Source organism: Euwallacea similis, chromosome 11, assembly GCF_039881205.1.
Source record: "Euwallacea similis isolate ESF13 chromosome 11, ESF131.1, whole genome shotgun sequence".
NCBI classification, from domain to species: Eukaryota; Metazoa; Arthropoda; class Insecta; order Coleoptera; family Curculionidae; genus Euwallacea; species Euwallacea similis.
The window spans coordinates 4,200,377-4,215,732 of NC_089619.1; the positions used below are offsets into that span (position 1 = coordinate 4,200,377).

Here is a 15,356-nt window from a genome sequence, read left to right on the forward strand (position 1 = left end):
CACTTCTACCTAGAAAAATTACATTCTAGTTAATGGCTATTTAAGGAACAAGTGTATTATTAGTTATTCATTAATGCGCATGTTAAATGAATTTTTCCACCAACTGCTTTTTAAAAAAACCTAAAATTCATAAAATTGTAAACGTTTCAACTTTCAAAATTAAAAAGCCCTTCCACTTATTGCGCGCCTGCGCTTCCGTCCGGGATACAGAACTCCTTGTGCCGAAAATGAAAGCCGTCATGAATGACAGATGTTGCTCACGTAACGAGCCTATAGCGCGCCGCGATTCGTTGGATGTAAACGCGGCTTGCTATGAGTCAAGGAAAAATCATGCATTAATGAAGGTCACTAACGAATGATTTTGTATACTACATTAAAGAAGTGTGTTAGAATTCTGCTAGGTTTTTCGTAATACCAAGATGTTGATATTGATAGTCTCCCTTTCCTAGCCCACCATCATTTTGAATATCTGTTGCTGAGTCCACGGTATAGCGTTTTGGATCCATTGCATGGAGAATTGCCTTGACGATGGATTTGGAGGAATAAAAACAAGCCTAGAAGAAACCTCTAAGAAAATAATTATTCCATTATAAGTTTTCCAAGAAACTCTAAAGCTAATTCTTGTTTCATAAAAATATTACTTACCTAGTTAATTTACTTTTATTTGTTCTGACGCAGGGAAAACATAATAAATTGATAGATTCAATAAGCGGTATCATCCTCCATGGATTTCGTTTGAAATTCCACTACCACAACACCTAATAAAAAGAGAGAGTGCTGCAACAACTAGATTCACTCAAGAGTACCTTCGATAGTGTAGCCTTTACTATATACACGAACAGTTCTCGCTAAATATTAATACAATAAGTATGTAGATTCGTAGTAGGTATATAATTGTATGCTATTTCCGCATTTAGCTTTATGAGGCATGAGCAATATAAGTGTCGATAAGACACTGTTGAACGAAACAATGTGTGTTAATAGGAAATAATATAAATGTAACGTGTGGAAATGAAGTGGAGGTCGGTTGGACAGTTCGACATGCTCGCGTAATTTTTTACGGTTTTGCTTTTTGACCCTGTATAATGTCACTGTGGAAATAACACGAAGGTAAGATATATTTACGGGATTCGATTGATTATTGAAGCCAAATTTTTTAGAAAAATTACCTTTGAGAAAAAAGAGAAATAACAATGGAAGGGTAAGTGAATTTTTTTAATAAAGGTTCATAACATTTCACTTGAGTGATTCGAAGAATTCCTGTACCAAACCAGACACGCGGATACTTTACAGATTGTTATATGTCAATGAACTTCCACATTTTCTGCTTGGACATTATGAACTTGTAGCATCATCACCAAGAAAATAATTTTAAAAGCTGGCGACAATTCAAATTTAAACTCCTTCAAATCACTTACACTTATTAATTTTAAAGGTAGGTAGTAGACAGAAAAGCAGGTTTAGTGCTTTAGATTATTTCACAATTTTGATCCCTCTTTTCCGCGTTATTTAATAGTTATTTACTTCATACGGCGAAAAAGTAGCACATTTACTACCGCTCGAAGTAAAAACTATTCTTTTACTCCATGCAGCATTTCATCACAGCACCTATTTTCTTCTCTGATTTTTATATATTTCATATATGTATTTTTACTGCCTAGCCAGTAAATGTGTTTTGCTGTCATTTATCTATCAAACTTGAAGTGAACGAAAAACGTCTTAATGTTTAAGTAATAAAAGTGCTACTTTGCAGCCGGACTCGTGTCATTAAAGAGGAACCGTTTTCGTTTAGTCCGTAAAAAACGAGATTTGTTTCATCACACTGCAAGTTTATTGGTTCATTTTAGAGACAAATAAATAATCGTTTACAGCTAAACAGGTGCTCTGGGCACCATCACCAATAGTTTCCGAGATATTACTTACCTTACATGTTGTCTGAAGGATTTCTTTTTTGTTTTACTCAGTTAGTCGGAAAAAGTGATTAAAGATCAATGGTTAATGAGCATCTATAGGAAAATTTTTTTGGGAACAGACACCCTTGTGCCCATCGAATCTTTTTTGTGCTACGCCCCTGGCTATTTAATTCCAGACGTTTTAATATCATCTTCACCTTATTGATTTGTTAGCAACTGTCCCCAGTTTTAAATTACTGGCAAAAAATATGATACAGAACATCTGGTTTTTTCAGCATTCTGGAAAGGAGTCTTTTGGTCCTCCTTTCCAGAATCCTTCGGCTATATCATGTTTACGTGTGCAAAAGATGTATACATTTAATACGTGGTCAGGATATAAGTATTGTTAAAAAGTATATTTGCACAAGCGTTTACATATGTTAATAAGCGCTTCTATTACGATTCTTGACCTTCAAAGATGGGAAAACCATATTGGCTTGATTATTCCGTTATAAGAGCGTCTTTATTAACTATTATTAGATAAAATTACCTGACGGGTCCTAATTTATGTAGGTAGTTCAAGTGGTGACATTACCTGTTGGGTTGAATGAGAAGCCTTTAATCAAAATTCCAAAGAAACCCAGTTACGAACTTCCCTGCTACCCGTTTCTGAGGAGCATAAAAAGACACATGAATTCCTTTTCGGCGAAAATCTGCACTTCTCTGAACGCTCCGGTAACAACTTATTATATAATTTCAGCTGTAATACCATCTTCATAAATAGCGACTACACCTGTTAGGTCAATTTGCATATGACTCATTTGAAAAAAAAAGCAAAATATGTTGCACTAGAACTTCTATGGCTCATGTTAAAAAAAAACCCTGCAGGCATTACATGAACAGCAAATTCTTAAGTTACCTCCATCTACAATATTAAGGTTATCTTAAGCTCGGTTTTTGAATTACCTGCTGTAGTGCATGTGAAGGAACTCACAATGACAGTTAACCATCAGTCACATTGTCTCTGTTACTTGCGCAGATACTTCATGGCGGTCCTTACTTCAGAAGTTGGTCACGACTTAATTTCAGTTTGAAAAACATTTCATCTACCAGTCAGTTGTTACTTGCATCTGTCGTTCCTTAACCGGATATTGAAAAACTGGCTTTAAAAAAATGTGAAGTGTTAAGGCTAATCTCTGTTTCCTAATGCTTAACTAGTGACATAACTCTATTATATTGCAATTAAAATTCGAATCAAGCAATCTAATTCCTTAATTGTATTTGCAATTTTTCATCACTTGCCGGTGAAAGCTATTCATTCCCCACACACAAAAAAATTACTTACCAGACACTTTTATGGACTACTCAAATGGAAACAAAGCATTGCAAGAATAGTTAAAGTGCGCAAAGATATGTGTTTTTCTACAGGGTGTAACATATCATCATGCAAATATTTCAGGGAACGATAGTACTCTGCAAAATAATAAGAAAATGCAAATAGACCCATGGACAAAAACGTACCATTCTCGATATATAGGGCGACAAAGTTTCACATTTTTCTCATATTTTGCGTTTTTCTCCCGTATGCCTTGAGTTAGCATTTTTAAAATTATTTTGTGGAGTACTATCGCCCCCTGAAATATCTCCATAACGATATGTTACACCCTGTATATGCGTTTCTCAAAGATACCTAGATTCTACTCACCACTACTAGATTACTGCTTACTATACTTACTAGATACTAGATTCTACTACACCTTACCTATGGCATTTTTTTGCAGGGAAAAATCGCAATCACCTGCAAAAGCAAAGATATCTTCTATAAGAAAATCTCTGCCACAAATTCTAGCCGTTAGTGTTAAAAATGTGCTACTTCTTGCATTTGGCATGTCCTTGGGGTTTCCCACTATCCTCATTCCTAGCTTATCAGGTGGTGATCCAGAGGAAGAAATTGTGCTAAATCAGGACGCTATTTCATGGATAGGTAATAGGAGTACAACACTGCAGTGCGCAAAGTAATTTCTGGTTAAAACTAGGATCAGTAAATTTGTTATGTGTACCACTGGGTTGTCTGCTATCTGGATTTTTAACTCAACCGATCGGAAGAAGACGATCTATGCAATTGGTCAATTTACCCTTTGTAGGAGCTTGGCTATTGTTCCACTTTGCAAAGTACCCCTGGCATGTATTTCTCGCGTCCTGTATTACGGGAGTAAGCGGAGGACTATTAGAAGCACCTGTAAGTACCTAATTACTGTTACATTTGAGATATCGGAAATAGCAACATCAAAATAATTTAAAAAATGAAAATATGAAAAATGTTAAAAAATAACAAAATAAAAATATATAAAATTCAACAAGACAACGCATAATATTTCAATATAATATTCATTCATATGTTATTTAAATCACTAAGGGCCTTCCAGGGTAATTTGCACAGGTGACCATATCGAGTGCAAATTATTAAGCACTGAGGTAAAGCCGTTTTATCATATTCTCTTACACTTCCAGGCTCGAATGAAATATTTAGCATCTACCCTCGTACAATTTTTCCAATTTGACATGGAATCATTGCTCTATTTGAAATATCCCTGCCTAACCAGCTTGAACTAACCAGCAAAACTTCCAAAAATATATCAAATTTGTCGATATGTGAGGAGGTAATCTGAACTCATTAAGACAACAGACCGTGATTTTCTCAGAAGTCTATGAAGGAACTTTCAATAATCAAATGCCTTTGTGAAGAATTTATCCTCTTCTCTTTCGCTCGAAAAGCATCCCTAGATTTCTAGATGGTTAGCTAAACGGGCTTGAGACTAATAATTTATTGAAAGTGTTGAGGAAATTGTCAACAGACAAACAGACATTTTTCACCGTCACAGACTTTAGGGCAAAACCCCTAGGAACCCGAATAGGAGTATTCTTGGATCTTGTAAATGATGATGGTTTGAAATTCCTCATTAGCTTCACTTACACGGAGGAAGATAAACATCATTGACTGCAACAACAACTACAGCAAACCTAATTCTTGGAGAGATTAAATTAAATGGTATTGTGCATAAAGAAGGTCAGGTATTGATAGCTTTTTTATCTCAGCTAAGAAAGGCTGTAAAAACAACAGATTATCGTGAATGGAATAGTTATAAGTTTTTTTGGGGCAAAAAAAAGCGAAAGAAAGATTATTGTGAGAATTAACATTGACCTGGAATAAATCAATAAACTTTTGTCCTGCGACTGAGATTATACAGAGAATTCCAATATTGGGGCTAGAGGGTACAAGAACGGAGCAATTCGCTCAACTTGCCTTATACAAAAGTTGATTATTTTCATTCTACAGAGTCTCAAAATAATTTTTTTAATTCAGTAAATTCTGAATAAATCTCAGAGTTTTTATTTACAGATTTGGAATTGATCCTAAGGAGGTTTTTCCCTACGATAAATTAATTTAAAATATCTTTTTATTAACAAACAAATTTGCCATGTTGGGTAATTGAGTAATTACTTTTGCTCCACTTTGCACCTATTAGTAATTTCCAAAATTAATTTTATAGACTCTCACATACCTGGCAGAAGTCACAACACCAAATCTACGAGGCGTATTAGCATCAACTTCCACTGTGGCTGTAATATCGGGCATTTTGATTCAGTTCCTTTTGGGCACATTTTTGCATTGGAGATCTGTAGCTTTGGTTAGTGCGATATTGCCGATTACTTCTTGTATCCTGCTATTTCTTGTACCAGAAAGCCCTTATTGGCTGATATCAAAAAATCGGCTGGAAGATGCCCAGAAAAGCATTGCTTGGCTTAAGGGATGGCTGGAAATGGAAGAAGCGGAGCAGGATTTTAAAGAACTTTATGAGCAATTAAAAAAGAATACGGAAAATGAGTGAGAGCACCAATAATAAAATTTCCCCGGTGTATTGTTAATTCACTTTTTCAGACGTGCCCATATTTCCACAGGTCTCAATTCTGAATCAAAATTCACTCAAGTTAAAAATAATTTAAAGCTTTATACAAAAAAGAACTTCCTATGGCCTTTTGGCTTAGTTACATTTACTTTTGGACTTGGTCATTTTTCTGGTATGACAACACTTCAAACATATGCCGTAAATATCTTCACTACCTTGAAGGCACCTATTGACAAGTATTATGCCACAATAATGTTAGGTGAGTTGTAGAACTAGTGTGTTATCATAATACCTCTTTAACATATAGGATATTTCAAAAAGGTGATGCCAAACTTGAGGAAATTATAGAGCACATTGCAGTGAAAAACATTTGCATATAAACCCCTAGTGGAAAATGAGCCGTTTTGATAGATATAGGTATAATGTGATTCCAACATGACGGTTCATCTTCACATTTTGCCCGCCATATGCAGAATCACCTAAACCTACAACGAAGAGGCAAACCTATCGGATAGCCCGCGGAAGTCCCGGTTTAACCCTGTTGGATTTTTTCCTCTGGGGTTACATCAAAGTTCTTAGACTACGAAACCCGTGTAGCCACCAACGAAGAACTGTTAGGGAGTGATGCCAGCTTATCTTTTCGTGCAGCAAAATATTAAGTATCTTTTTTAGTGCCACCGGGAAAATATTACGTTTTTGGACAAAAATTGCTCCAGAACCAAAACGGCTTATTTTCGTCTAAGGGTTTATATGCAAAAATTTTCTACCGTAATGTCTTTTATAAACTCAAATTTGACAGTGCCTTTCTGAAACACCCTGTATGTTCACCTCAAAATAAATATTTAACTGAACATAGAAACGTTCGTTTTTCTAAAATTCGTGTTGTTTCGTGGACTTCAGGTGTCGCGGAAGCATTGGGGTGTATTCTAAGTTCCACTCTCGTCCACTTCACAGGAAAAAGAAAAATGAACTTCGTCTCACTTATCGGGACGGGTTTATGTTTCTTTATAGTAGCTACTTATGCTCAGACGATAAATGTAACGAAGCTACAGACTGCGGGAACAGTAGCAAGATCAACGAAAGATGAACAGAACTGGCTACCAATGACATTTCTTGTAACAGCTGCGTTCTTCTCACATGCCGGGATTAGAATTCTACCTTGGATGCTTATTGGTACGTGGCAAAAGCACTTGATTAATTGATGATTATAGGTTCTAATTTCATTTTTCCTTTGCAGGAGAAGTGTACTACAGTAAAATTCGGGCTCCGGCTAGTGGATTCTCCGGCGCAGCCAGCTACATCTTAGGGTTTATATCTAACAAAATTTTCTTTTCCATGATCTCCGTATTGACCCTACCTGGAACATTTTGGTTTTATAGCTTCGTTGCTCTCTTAGGATTTGTAGCATTATACTTCTGGCTTCCCGAAACAGAAGGAAAAACTTTATTCCAAATCACCGAGCATTTCGGAGGTGGAAAAAAGCTCGATCGGGGGGTTAACCATTTCATTAAGATGAGGAGATTAAAGAAAAAGGGACATGATTTGGAAAATCAGAGTGGCGAAACTAATGCTGCTTTCGACGGAGATATTGTCAAGCAAAATGGGGATACTGACGTGAAATTGTGATATAAACATTGTTGATATTTTCTTATTAGTCCGTTATTTTCGGTATAGGAAAATTTAAGCCAACGAGAACATTATAAAATAATAATAACTATTTTAATTTTATATAATTAAAAAATATCTACCTAACTACATACACATTAAGTACCTATTATAGGATACTTCTAATTCCAATAAAGTGTATATTTAAACGTGAATTGAATATATTTTCATCTTAAGCAAAACATTTCATGAAATACGCCCCTGCTTCCACTGAGGATTTTTCAACTCATAGAACACCTTTACGACAGTGGATATACTATAAATCATTGGCGTATCATAACTTTTTAAGATGTAGCAATTTAATTTGAGCAAGGAAATTTATAGATTTTCCCTTGATTTTTTTTGTTACTAGTTATTACTTGGACCTTGCTTGCTAAAAAACAAATTTAAAACTCATTAAAAATTAGCGGTTAGCACCAGTAGTGTAGAAATTCTGATGAGGAAAAAATATATATGGAACGGAAAAAACAGCAAAACAACAATTAAACATGAAAAAAATACGTAAAAAAATTCATTATATCGATAATGATGTCATAATACAGAAATAGACAAAAAAATATAGAGACCCCTAACCATCTTCAGATAAAACGTACACACCATCACCCGAACGCATAAAGTTATACGTGCAATCGAAGTCCATAAACTTGTACATTTCCCAATCAAAGGAATTGTCATCTTTTCGGGACCTTGTAAGTGTGTTTATGAAAAAATCAATATGATCTAAACACAGCAGTTTCGACTTAATCATTCTGGCCTGCCGCTTTAGCACAATTTCCTTAAGCTTAATGTAACCGTTGAAAGTGCACAGCCAATCGGTGGTGAGACGCAAGGTCTCATATTGATCAGGTATAAGGCTAACTAATTCATTAAACTTGTCTCTATCTAAAAAAACATCATCACAATCAGGTTTCTCTTTATCACAAGACGAGAGAGTCGACAAAAGTTCATTCCTATAGTCACTGTAGTCAATTTCTTGTTCTTCGTCAGACTCTTGAGTTTCGGAGTCCTTTCGCTGCTTTCGGACCTTAGGAATAGCTCCGTGCTTACTTGAACTAGTGCTATCTGTGGCAGAGGGCTTCTGTGGAGTGGTTGAATCAAGGCTCAGATTTTTTATATCAGCATCCAAGTTAACAACCCCCGAGACGCTGGGGTTGCACTTTTCATCAATGTTTTGGGAGACCGTTCCAGTGGCACTTCGTTCATCTTCTTGGCTTGTCTGTAGTTCACAGGTTCTTCTCAGTAACAGGGCTTTTCCGGGACCTAAGAGATTTAATAAAGCATCATTAGGAAATTTGTCAATAACACGTTCAAGCTTTAAATCACCAATGCGGTCTCCTTTGTTTTTGCCGTTGTCATTATCTTGATTTATTACTTCTTTATTCGAACAGGTAGGTTCTGGTATAACATTACTGTCTGATTCTACAGCGACGTCAGGAGTATTGGAGGAACTACACTCAGGTTTATCGGGTTGAGGAACGTTTTGTTCTAGTAAGTCACTAATTACAGGTTTTTTTTCGGTACTGTCGGTACTCGACAAAGAGATTTTTTTTTGAAGAAGAGATTGGAAGTACTCCTTTAGAATTCTAGTACAATCCGGTCCTTGCGTTTTTTCCGAAACATCACTTTCGGCAACTTCTGTGACCGTATCCTCATTTGACCTCAACGACTTTTTAAATAATTTGTAATCGTCAATTATCATCTTCCGCAGAAACATGTCAAATGCATCAAACCTCTTTTCGATAGGAATTTTCTCACGAGTTTTATTTAGGCAGCCTTGTAGCTTTGCAGGAATAACGTTACTTTCGACTTTCGTATTGTCGTCCTCTGAAATGCTTTCCTCGCTAAAAGTGTCTAAATAAAAAAATCCAAATCGTGCTGTGGCTAGAGCAATCCGAAGATTTTCATTTTGGTCATATAATAATTGTATGCCTTTTGGGTTCATATGAACATTATCGTTAAGGAACTCAGCGAAGGGAAACAGCAGACTTAGGAAACGTCTCGTAGAATCTTTGGTTGATGAACGTAACATATCTGGAAAAAAACATTTAAGCATGAATAAGGCGTGGCTACAGTAAGCTCCCATAGCACCATTCATGTATTTCTGTTCGAATAGTTATCGTAACATTTCTTTAGATTCGACGATAAGTGAGACTATTTCTTAGATCTTCTGAGACTCAACAAACTTTATTTAAACACGAATATATCAATACATAACACGCGAATTACTTGAATAACGCCTTGAACTACTTAGAACCCATTTACTTGCATTGGGTCTTTTCACTACGGTTTTTACTATTCAACTTTTTGTCTTATGTATCGGGGCGTGTCTACAAGTAGTCCCATAGACTATCCAGATAACCCCCGTGCCATGGTACAGTTGTGAAACATTTCTCATATTTAAGGAAATTATATGTGCACCACTGGTCCTTTCCTACATTTAGGTTCAATTTTGACCCAAAATCAAAAGATGGGGGACTTGTTAAGCAAACGCTGTTTTGCGCTTTGGTTACACTCTACAATCGCTACCTATCTAATAAACCTCTAAACATTTAAAAAACAACAATTATTAAATACATTATACAGAGTGTAACATATCATTATGGGAATATTTCAGGGAGCGATAGTACTTTGCGAAATAATAAAAAATGCTAATAGACCCATGGTGAAAAAAGCACCATGTCCGATATACGGGGTGGCAAACTTTCACATTTTTTAAAGAATATTTTCAACAGCTTCTATAATTTTGTTATCGTTTAGATATATTTTTATTTTAAGAAATTTGATTAAACGTTACGAATTGCTTCAGATAGTTAATGACTGAGCCAAATGATTTTTTTCTTACTTTCTTTACATCCTTAATTTGCATCGATAGATATTTAAACAAATTCTGCAGAAATGGTGAAAGATACGAAAGTATTGTAAGAGACCAAAAAGATAAAAAAGTGAAGAATTAATTTAAATTTTGTATCAGAAATCATACAGGGTGTTTCAAAAAAAGATGTAAATCATAAAATAATACACGACTTAAAAAAACATAATACCCTGTATATGGGTACCGACAATTTTGACATTTTGTTGTAAAAGGCCTTGAAAAATAGGTGTACGAAATTTCAAAATTTTAACTAAAAGCATACCTAAGAAAAACGCAAAATATGAGAAAAAATGCGATACTTTGCCACCCTGTACATCGAGAATGGTGTGTTTTTGACCATGGTTCTATTAACATTTTTTTACTATTTTGTAGAGTACCATCGTCTCCTGAAACATCTCCATGACGACATGTAACATCCTATATACAGAGGCGTGGCACACATACCTCTGGAGACGTATTTCTGGAAAGTTTCCTTGAACGTGGCATTGAAAATATGAATATGCCGTGCCGAGGAAGATTGGGACGTGTAAGCACATTCAACAAGGTTTAAGGTCAATGCAGCTACAATGTCCTTCCAATTGGCACAGTATACATCCAAGTTATTTGGCGAATTCGTTAAGGTTTCTAAAACATGTAAAAAATTGAAACGATCGACTTATTAAATGAATATTGTGTTTTAATTGATTTGATTTATTTTATCTTTGCCGATGAAAATTGCCAATGCAGAAAGTTACTTGCTTTACATGTACCGTAAATGTTCACTTTCCGCACTTGTAAGGTAAACAAAAACTAACTCGATCGCATCATACTTTACAATACCTGCATCTGAGCGTGTAAGAAACACTATCTCGCCACGTTCATGAAAAACGGTTTGCAATTCCTCCATTAGTAGTCTAGCATCGTACAGATGAAGAATTTTTTTATATGGCCAAACAGAATAAATAATTGGGTCAGTGTCATCGTTTGAGTAAGGTTTCTAAGAGATAAAGGATAGAAAATATAAAGTTACAATCGGGGTTGCGTTAGTCCACTAAAAATGGGTTTTTACCCAAACCTCGTACCAGAATTGCATGAGAACGTAATAAATTTGACTAACGCAGCACTACAAAAGTGTCCGGTAAGGACTGGATTTGTCCTGCAGGCCGGAGTAGTTTAGTAGAGTTAAAGTGTTTAATATAAATAGCTATCAAATAGAGATAAATTTGGTGATAAATGCAGAAACAGATATAATAATAAAACTTGCGTAAAAAGTCACATGTAGCTCATTCCAAAAATAAATAATTATGTCCTTTGTCTCCATAAAGGCTTCATGGATGGATCGTAAACAGTCACTTTTACATGTAAATAAAAATTACCTCAGTCAGTTTCTCTAAAATGTTATGAAACAGTATGGAAGCTGGGGAAATTGAGCCAACCACGATCAATCTTAAAATACTCAGATCTTGAATCAATGCTTTCCATATAGTTACTAGCTTATCCACGTGGTCAACGCGTTTATTTAGTTCAACCATGGCGATTGGATTGAAGATATCTGCCTGTATAATCCTGAAATGAAATAAAAGTGCAACTATCAACTTACCAACAAAAATAATCCTTGGAAAAAACATAACTAACTTAGACTGAATCCCATTGCACACTGTCAGAGATTCGTAAGCTTGTATGTGTGCGGTAATGTGAGGTCTTACGAAACTTGTCTTTTAATGTAAGATTCAGACACACACAAAATAAACACTTACCTTAAACAAAACACAATTAAATGAGTTGCCTTACTCCCTTGCGTATTTGGTCGAGCAATTTTAGGATACTCTTTCACTGACAGAAATACATTTCTATACGGAGCTGCAGTTTGCAGCATATAATCTTCAATCGATTTAAACATTTTTTCTGGAATAACAACGGGACTTCTGGAAGACTTCGTTTTGTCTAGAACTGCTGAACAAGTTACTGAAAAGATGCCTTTAAATGTTAATCACGCATAATCAGCACAATACATGAAATATGCCAAGAACTGTATCGAATTTTCATTTTTTCCTTGATCCATTTTTTTTTAGCACATCTCAGGAAGATAAGCGAAGAACGTTAAAGTATGTGCGAGTAATAAATCGAACTACTCTACACAGAAAATATCATTCTTTCCTTTATTAATTTTTCTATTATTTTTGAAATCGTGGGAAAATGAGCAATTGGTCGACACATTTGACCATCTGCGAACGAGTAATTAGCAGCTTCAGCCAGCACTTCTGGAGAGACGAAAGGAAGGCTTCTAGCTTCCAAAGGTTTTCATCAAACAGGGTGAAGGAATCTTAGTCTATAGCTTTTCATCAATGATAAGAAAAAATGCTACGGATAGGTTCACCAACCAAGAACTTCGCGTATTGAGTGAGAGTAAAGGTTTTCTGTTTTAACATGACATAAATCTCAAAAAACTAGGCGAAATTTTTATATAACGTTTTTTCGAAATAACAAAAACAACCGAAATTTGTGCGTATGAAAAATATTCCAAAAAAAGCGCGGTATTTTTTAAATTATCAATTTTCTAACAGGTGAATGGATCGCAATGGACCGACAAGATGGGCCGCGAAATCACCAGATTTAAATCTATGTGATTTTTATCTGTGGAGTTATATATAAAGTTTGGTGTTTACGATTGAAATTAACAATGGCAGAGTTACGTGAACGGGAAAAACACCGCAGAAATAATTCGAGACAAAAGATCTGTTTTAGCACCACCTATAGAGTCGTGGATAAGGCGAACAACAATTTGTGTAAATGAAACCAATGGCGACAATTTCGAACACCTTTTGTAGGCAGTCTCGGAGTGAATAATAATTAAAGGTTTTATTATTTATTAAAACTTTCATGAGTACATGTTTCGGTTGTTATTGAAATTTCGAAAAAATGTTACATAAAAATTTTGCTGAGTTTTTTGAGGGCTATGTCGTGTTAAAATAAAACCCTTACTTAAGATTCACCTTATATTTCAGGCGAGTGTTAAATAAAATAATCTCACCTTCGTTTGCTGACGATTTATCAGCCTTAAATTTCTCTCTCTTCTTCCCCATTGTTTCTTGTTAAGTTTTCAGAAATATTCTCACATGACCTTGTTATAAACTAAAGGTGAAGTGTACTCTAAATATCTGAAACCAATAACGCAATAATTGTTAATTCTAGCCAATGCATTACACAGTATCAACGAATTAAGGACCCTTTTAGGCAGCAAGTAAGTAGGGGACATAATTTTTTTTAAATTCATCCTTGGTCATATTTTTAAACACATGAAATAAAACGTCTATACTTATTGTTGATTCTAAAGGTTTATGTTTCGTTAAACGTACACCTAGCAGTTTATTTATTATTCAAATTTAAAGTGGATAATCGTGTGCCAACTATGTAATCCTAAAACTGTGGTTTGCCATCTGAAGACATCGTTAAGAAATTAGTGCGATGATCCATTAAAGAAATATATTTTACATTTATCATTATCCTAATGAATTACCCTGTATTCATTAGGATAATGATCAAAAATGGTATTCAAAAATGGTGTTTTAATAAATATCAAATGAAATATTAGTAATCTGGAATACTAAAAATTCACCTTGTATAATGATAATAGTTTTCTCAGTAGAACAAGTCACCTTTGCAGAACTAATCTGCTAATTATTACCCATGTGAGACGATTTCTAAAATTCGTAAAAGTACTTTCAGGTTTATTCTGACACGCACAGGTCTCTATTCGAAGTACCTACTAACTATTCCTTTCAAATTAAACGACTGTAAGGAATAAAATTTAATATAAATAAATAACAACTTTTTATTGTGAAAATAAACACTCGAGTTGAATCAAATATGGCCGTTAATTTCTTTATGTCCGATTGGATTATAAAGGGCTCTTTATTATACCGTTTGACGGCCACTAAGCGGTTCATTATAATACAGGAAAACAGGTGAATTCATAATCATAGTAGCATAAAACAGGCAACATACATAGTATGTATTTATTGTGGCCCTCGCAATACATCAATACTAACTGATGTGATGGATACATTCCTTCTAGGGGGCGGGTAATGTAAGGACAGGGAAGGGCGAAAAAGTAACCCAAACTGGATTAACTAACCTAAGCCACAAGACTTATCTTTAAGGCTCTATTTGATTGCCAAGTGCAATGTCTTTTATCAACTTCCTGTAAAAAACATTAATATACTTGGCCTTGTTAGGTCTTAACAATACGTCTTCCGGCTTAAACGAAACTATAAACACGACTGAATCCTGATTTTTTTTTAATTTGTTGTTTTAGGTCTTAATTGTATACGCCTCTGGCTCGAGTCAAAATTAATTCGAAACTCAAGTTGTTTTGAAGATTTTTTTCAGGAATTAATATTGAATATTTTTTGTGTTTCAGGTCTTAGCTGTGTGTTAAGCCCAAAACGTATCTGTGACTTACATTAGAATTAGGATTTCTAGTGTTCCCCTGTTCTTGCGCATCTTCCTTGCTCCCCATAAATAAAAATAATTTCAGTTCTTTGCTGAATTGCGTATACCATTTTTAACATTAGTCACACGAATTATCGCAATAAATTTTAACTGGTTTGAATAACTATTAACAGCGATCAGTACGACAGTAAGCCCTTTAAAATAACATTTATGTATATCACTTAATACCCCTTATCATTTAAGATATTTGAGGAGAACGTCGATTTGATAACAAAATCAATGTATTCCGATGATAAAAAAAAATCCATCCCGTTTCGGAATAATAGGGCTGGGTAGTATTCAAATTGACACCCCCTATAGGTAGCTATAAGAAATTAACTACTTACCTTTTAAGCCTTAAAAGCCAAAGAAATGACGCAAAAAAAACGAAAAAAATCATAAATTTCAACTTACCTATGTGATGTAATTTGTAGTTTCAGATCCAGGATCCAGATATATGAGGCTTCCATAAACAAACTTTTCTATTTCATCACTTCCATCAATTATAAGCAAAACAAAATTCCAAAAGTTAAATACAAATTACGAGTA

General features: G+C 34.9%; 2 protein-coding genes across 3 annotated transcripts; one reads left to right on the forward strand and one right to left on the reverse strand.

Moving 5' to 3' along the window:
• Positions 1-780: 780 nt before the first annotated feature.
• LOC136412253 (facilitated trehalose transporter Tret1-like) lies at positions 781-7,486 on the forward strand. Its single transcript, XM_066395268.1, has 8 exons — positions 781-1,110; positions 1,161-1,201; positions 3,674-3,876; positions 3,929-4,131; positions 5,444-5,778; positions 5,833-6,059; positions 6,701-6,973; positions 7,038-7,486. Exons 2-8 carry the CDS (start codon positions 1,194-1,196, stop codon positions 7,424-7,426), a joined length of 1,638 nt encoding a protein of 545 aa, XP_066251365.1. The 5' UTR covers positions 781-1,110; positions 1,161-1,193; the 3' UTR covers positions 7,427-7,486.
• A 49-nt stretch (positions 7,487-7,535) lies between these two features.
• On the reverse strand, positions 7,536-14,073 carry LOC136412251 (uncharacterized). Of its 2 annotated transcripts, XM_066395266.1 has the most exons (8): positions 13,933-14,073; positions 13,348-13,474; positions 12,074-12,281; positions 11,693-11,882; positions 11,157-11,313; positions 10,782-10,961; positions 8,789-9,496; positions 7,537-8,725 (listed from the first exon to the last, which is right to left on the reverse strand). In XM_066395266.1, the coding sequence occupies exons 2-8, from the start codon at positions 13,397-13,399 to the stop codon at positions 8,034-8,036; spliced, it is 2,187 nt and encodes a 728-aa protein (XP_066251363.1). In that variant the 5' UTR covers positions 13,400-13,474; positions 13,933-14,073; the 3' UTR covers positions 7,537-8,033. The 2 variants fall into 2 exon arrangements, with proteins under 2 accessions (XP_066251362.1, XP_066251363.1); XM_066395265.1 differs by having other exon boundaries at positions 7,536-9,496.
• Between the last annotated feature and the right edge of the window lie 1,283 nt (positions 14,074-15,356).

Excerpts from the sequence above, each read along its gene's own strand:
- LOC136412253 (XM_066395268.1), top strand. Across the intron at positions 4,132-5,443 it reads GAGGACTATTAGAAGCACCT|ACTCTCACATACCTGGCAGA; the intron begins GTAAGTACCTAA and ends TTAATTTTATAG. Across the intron at positions 6,974-7,037 it reads TCTACCTTGGATGCTTATTG|GAGAAGTGTACTACAGTAAA; the intron begins GTACGTGGCAAA and ends TTTCCTTTGCAG.
- LOC136412251 (XM_066395265.1), bottom strand. The coding sequence starts at position 13,399 with ATGGGGAAGAAGAGAGAGAAATTTAAGGCTGATAAATCGTCAGCAAAC. Across the intron at positions 10,962-11,156 it reads TCTTACACGCTCAGATGCAG|AAACCTTAACGAATTCGCCA; the intron begins GTATTGTAAAGT and ends TACATGTTTTAG. Across the intron at positions 9,497-10,781 it reads CCAGAAATACGTCTCCAGAG|ATATGTTACGTTCATCAACC; the intron begins GTATGTGTGCCA and ends GTTTTTTTCCAG.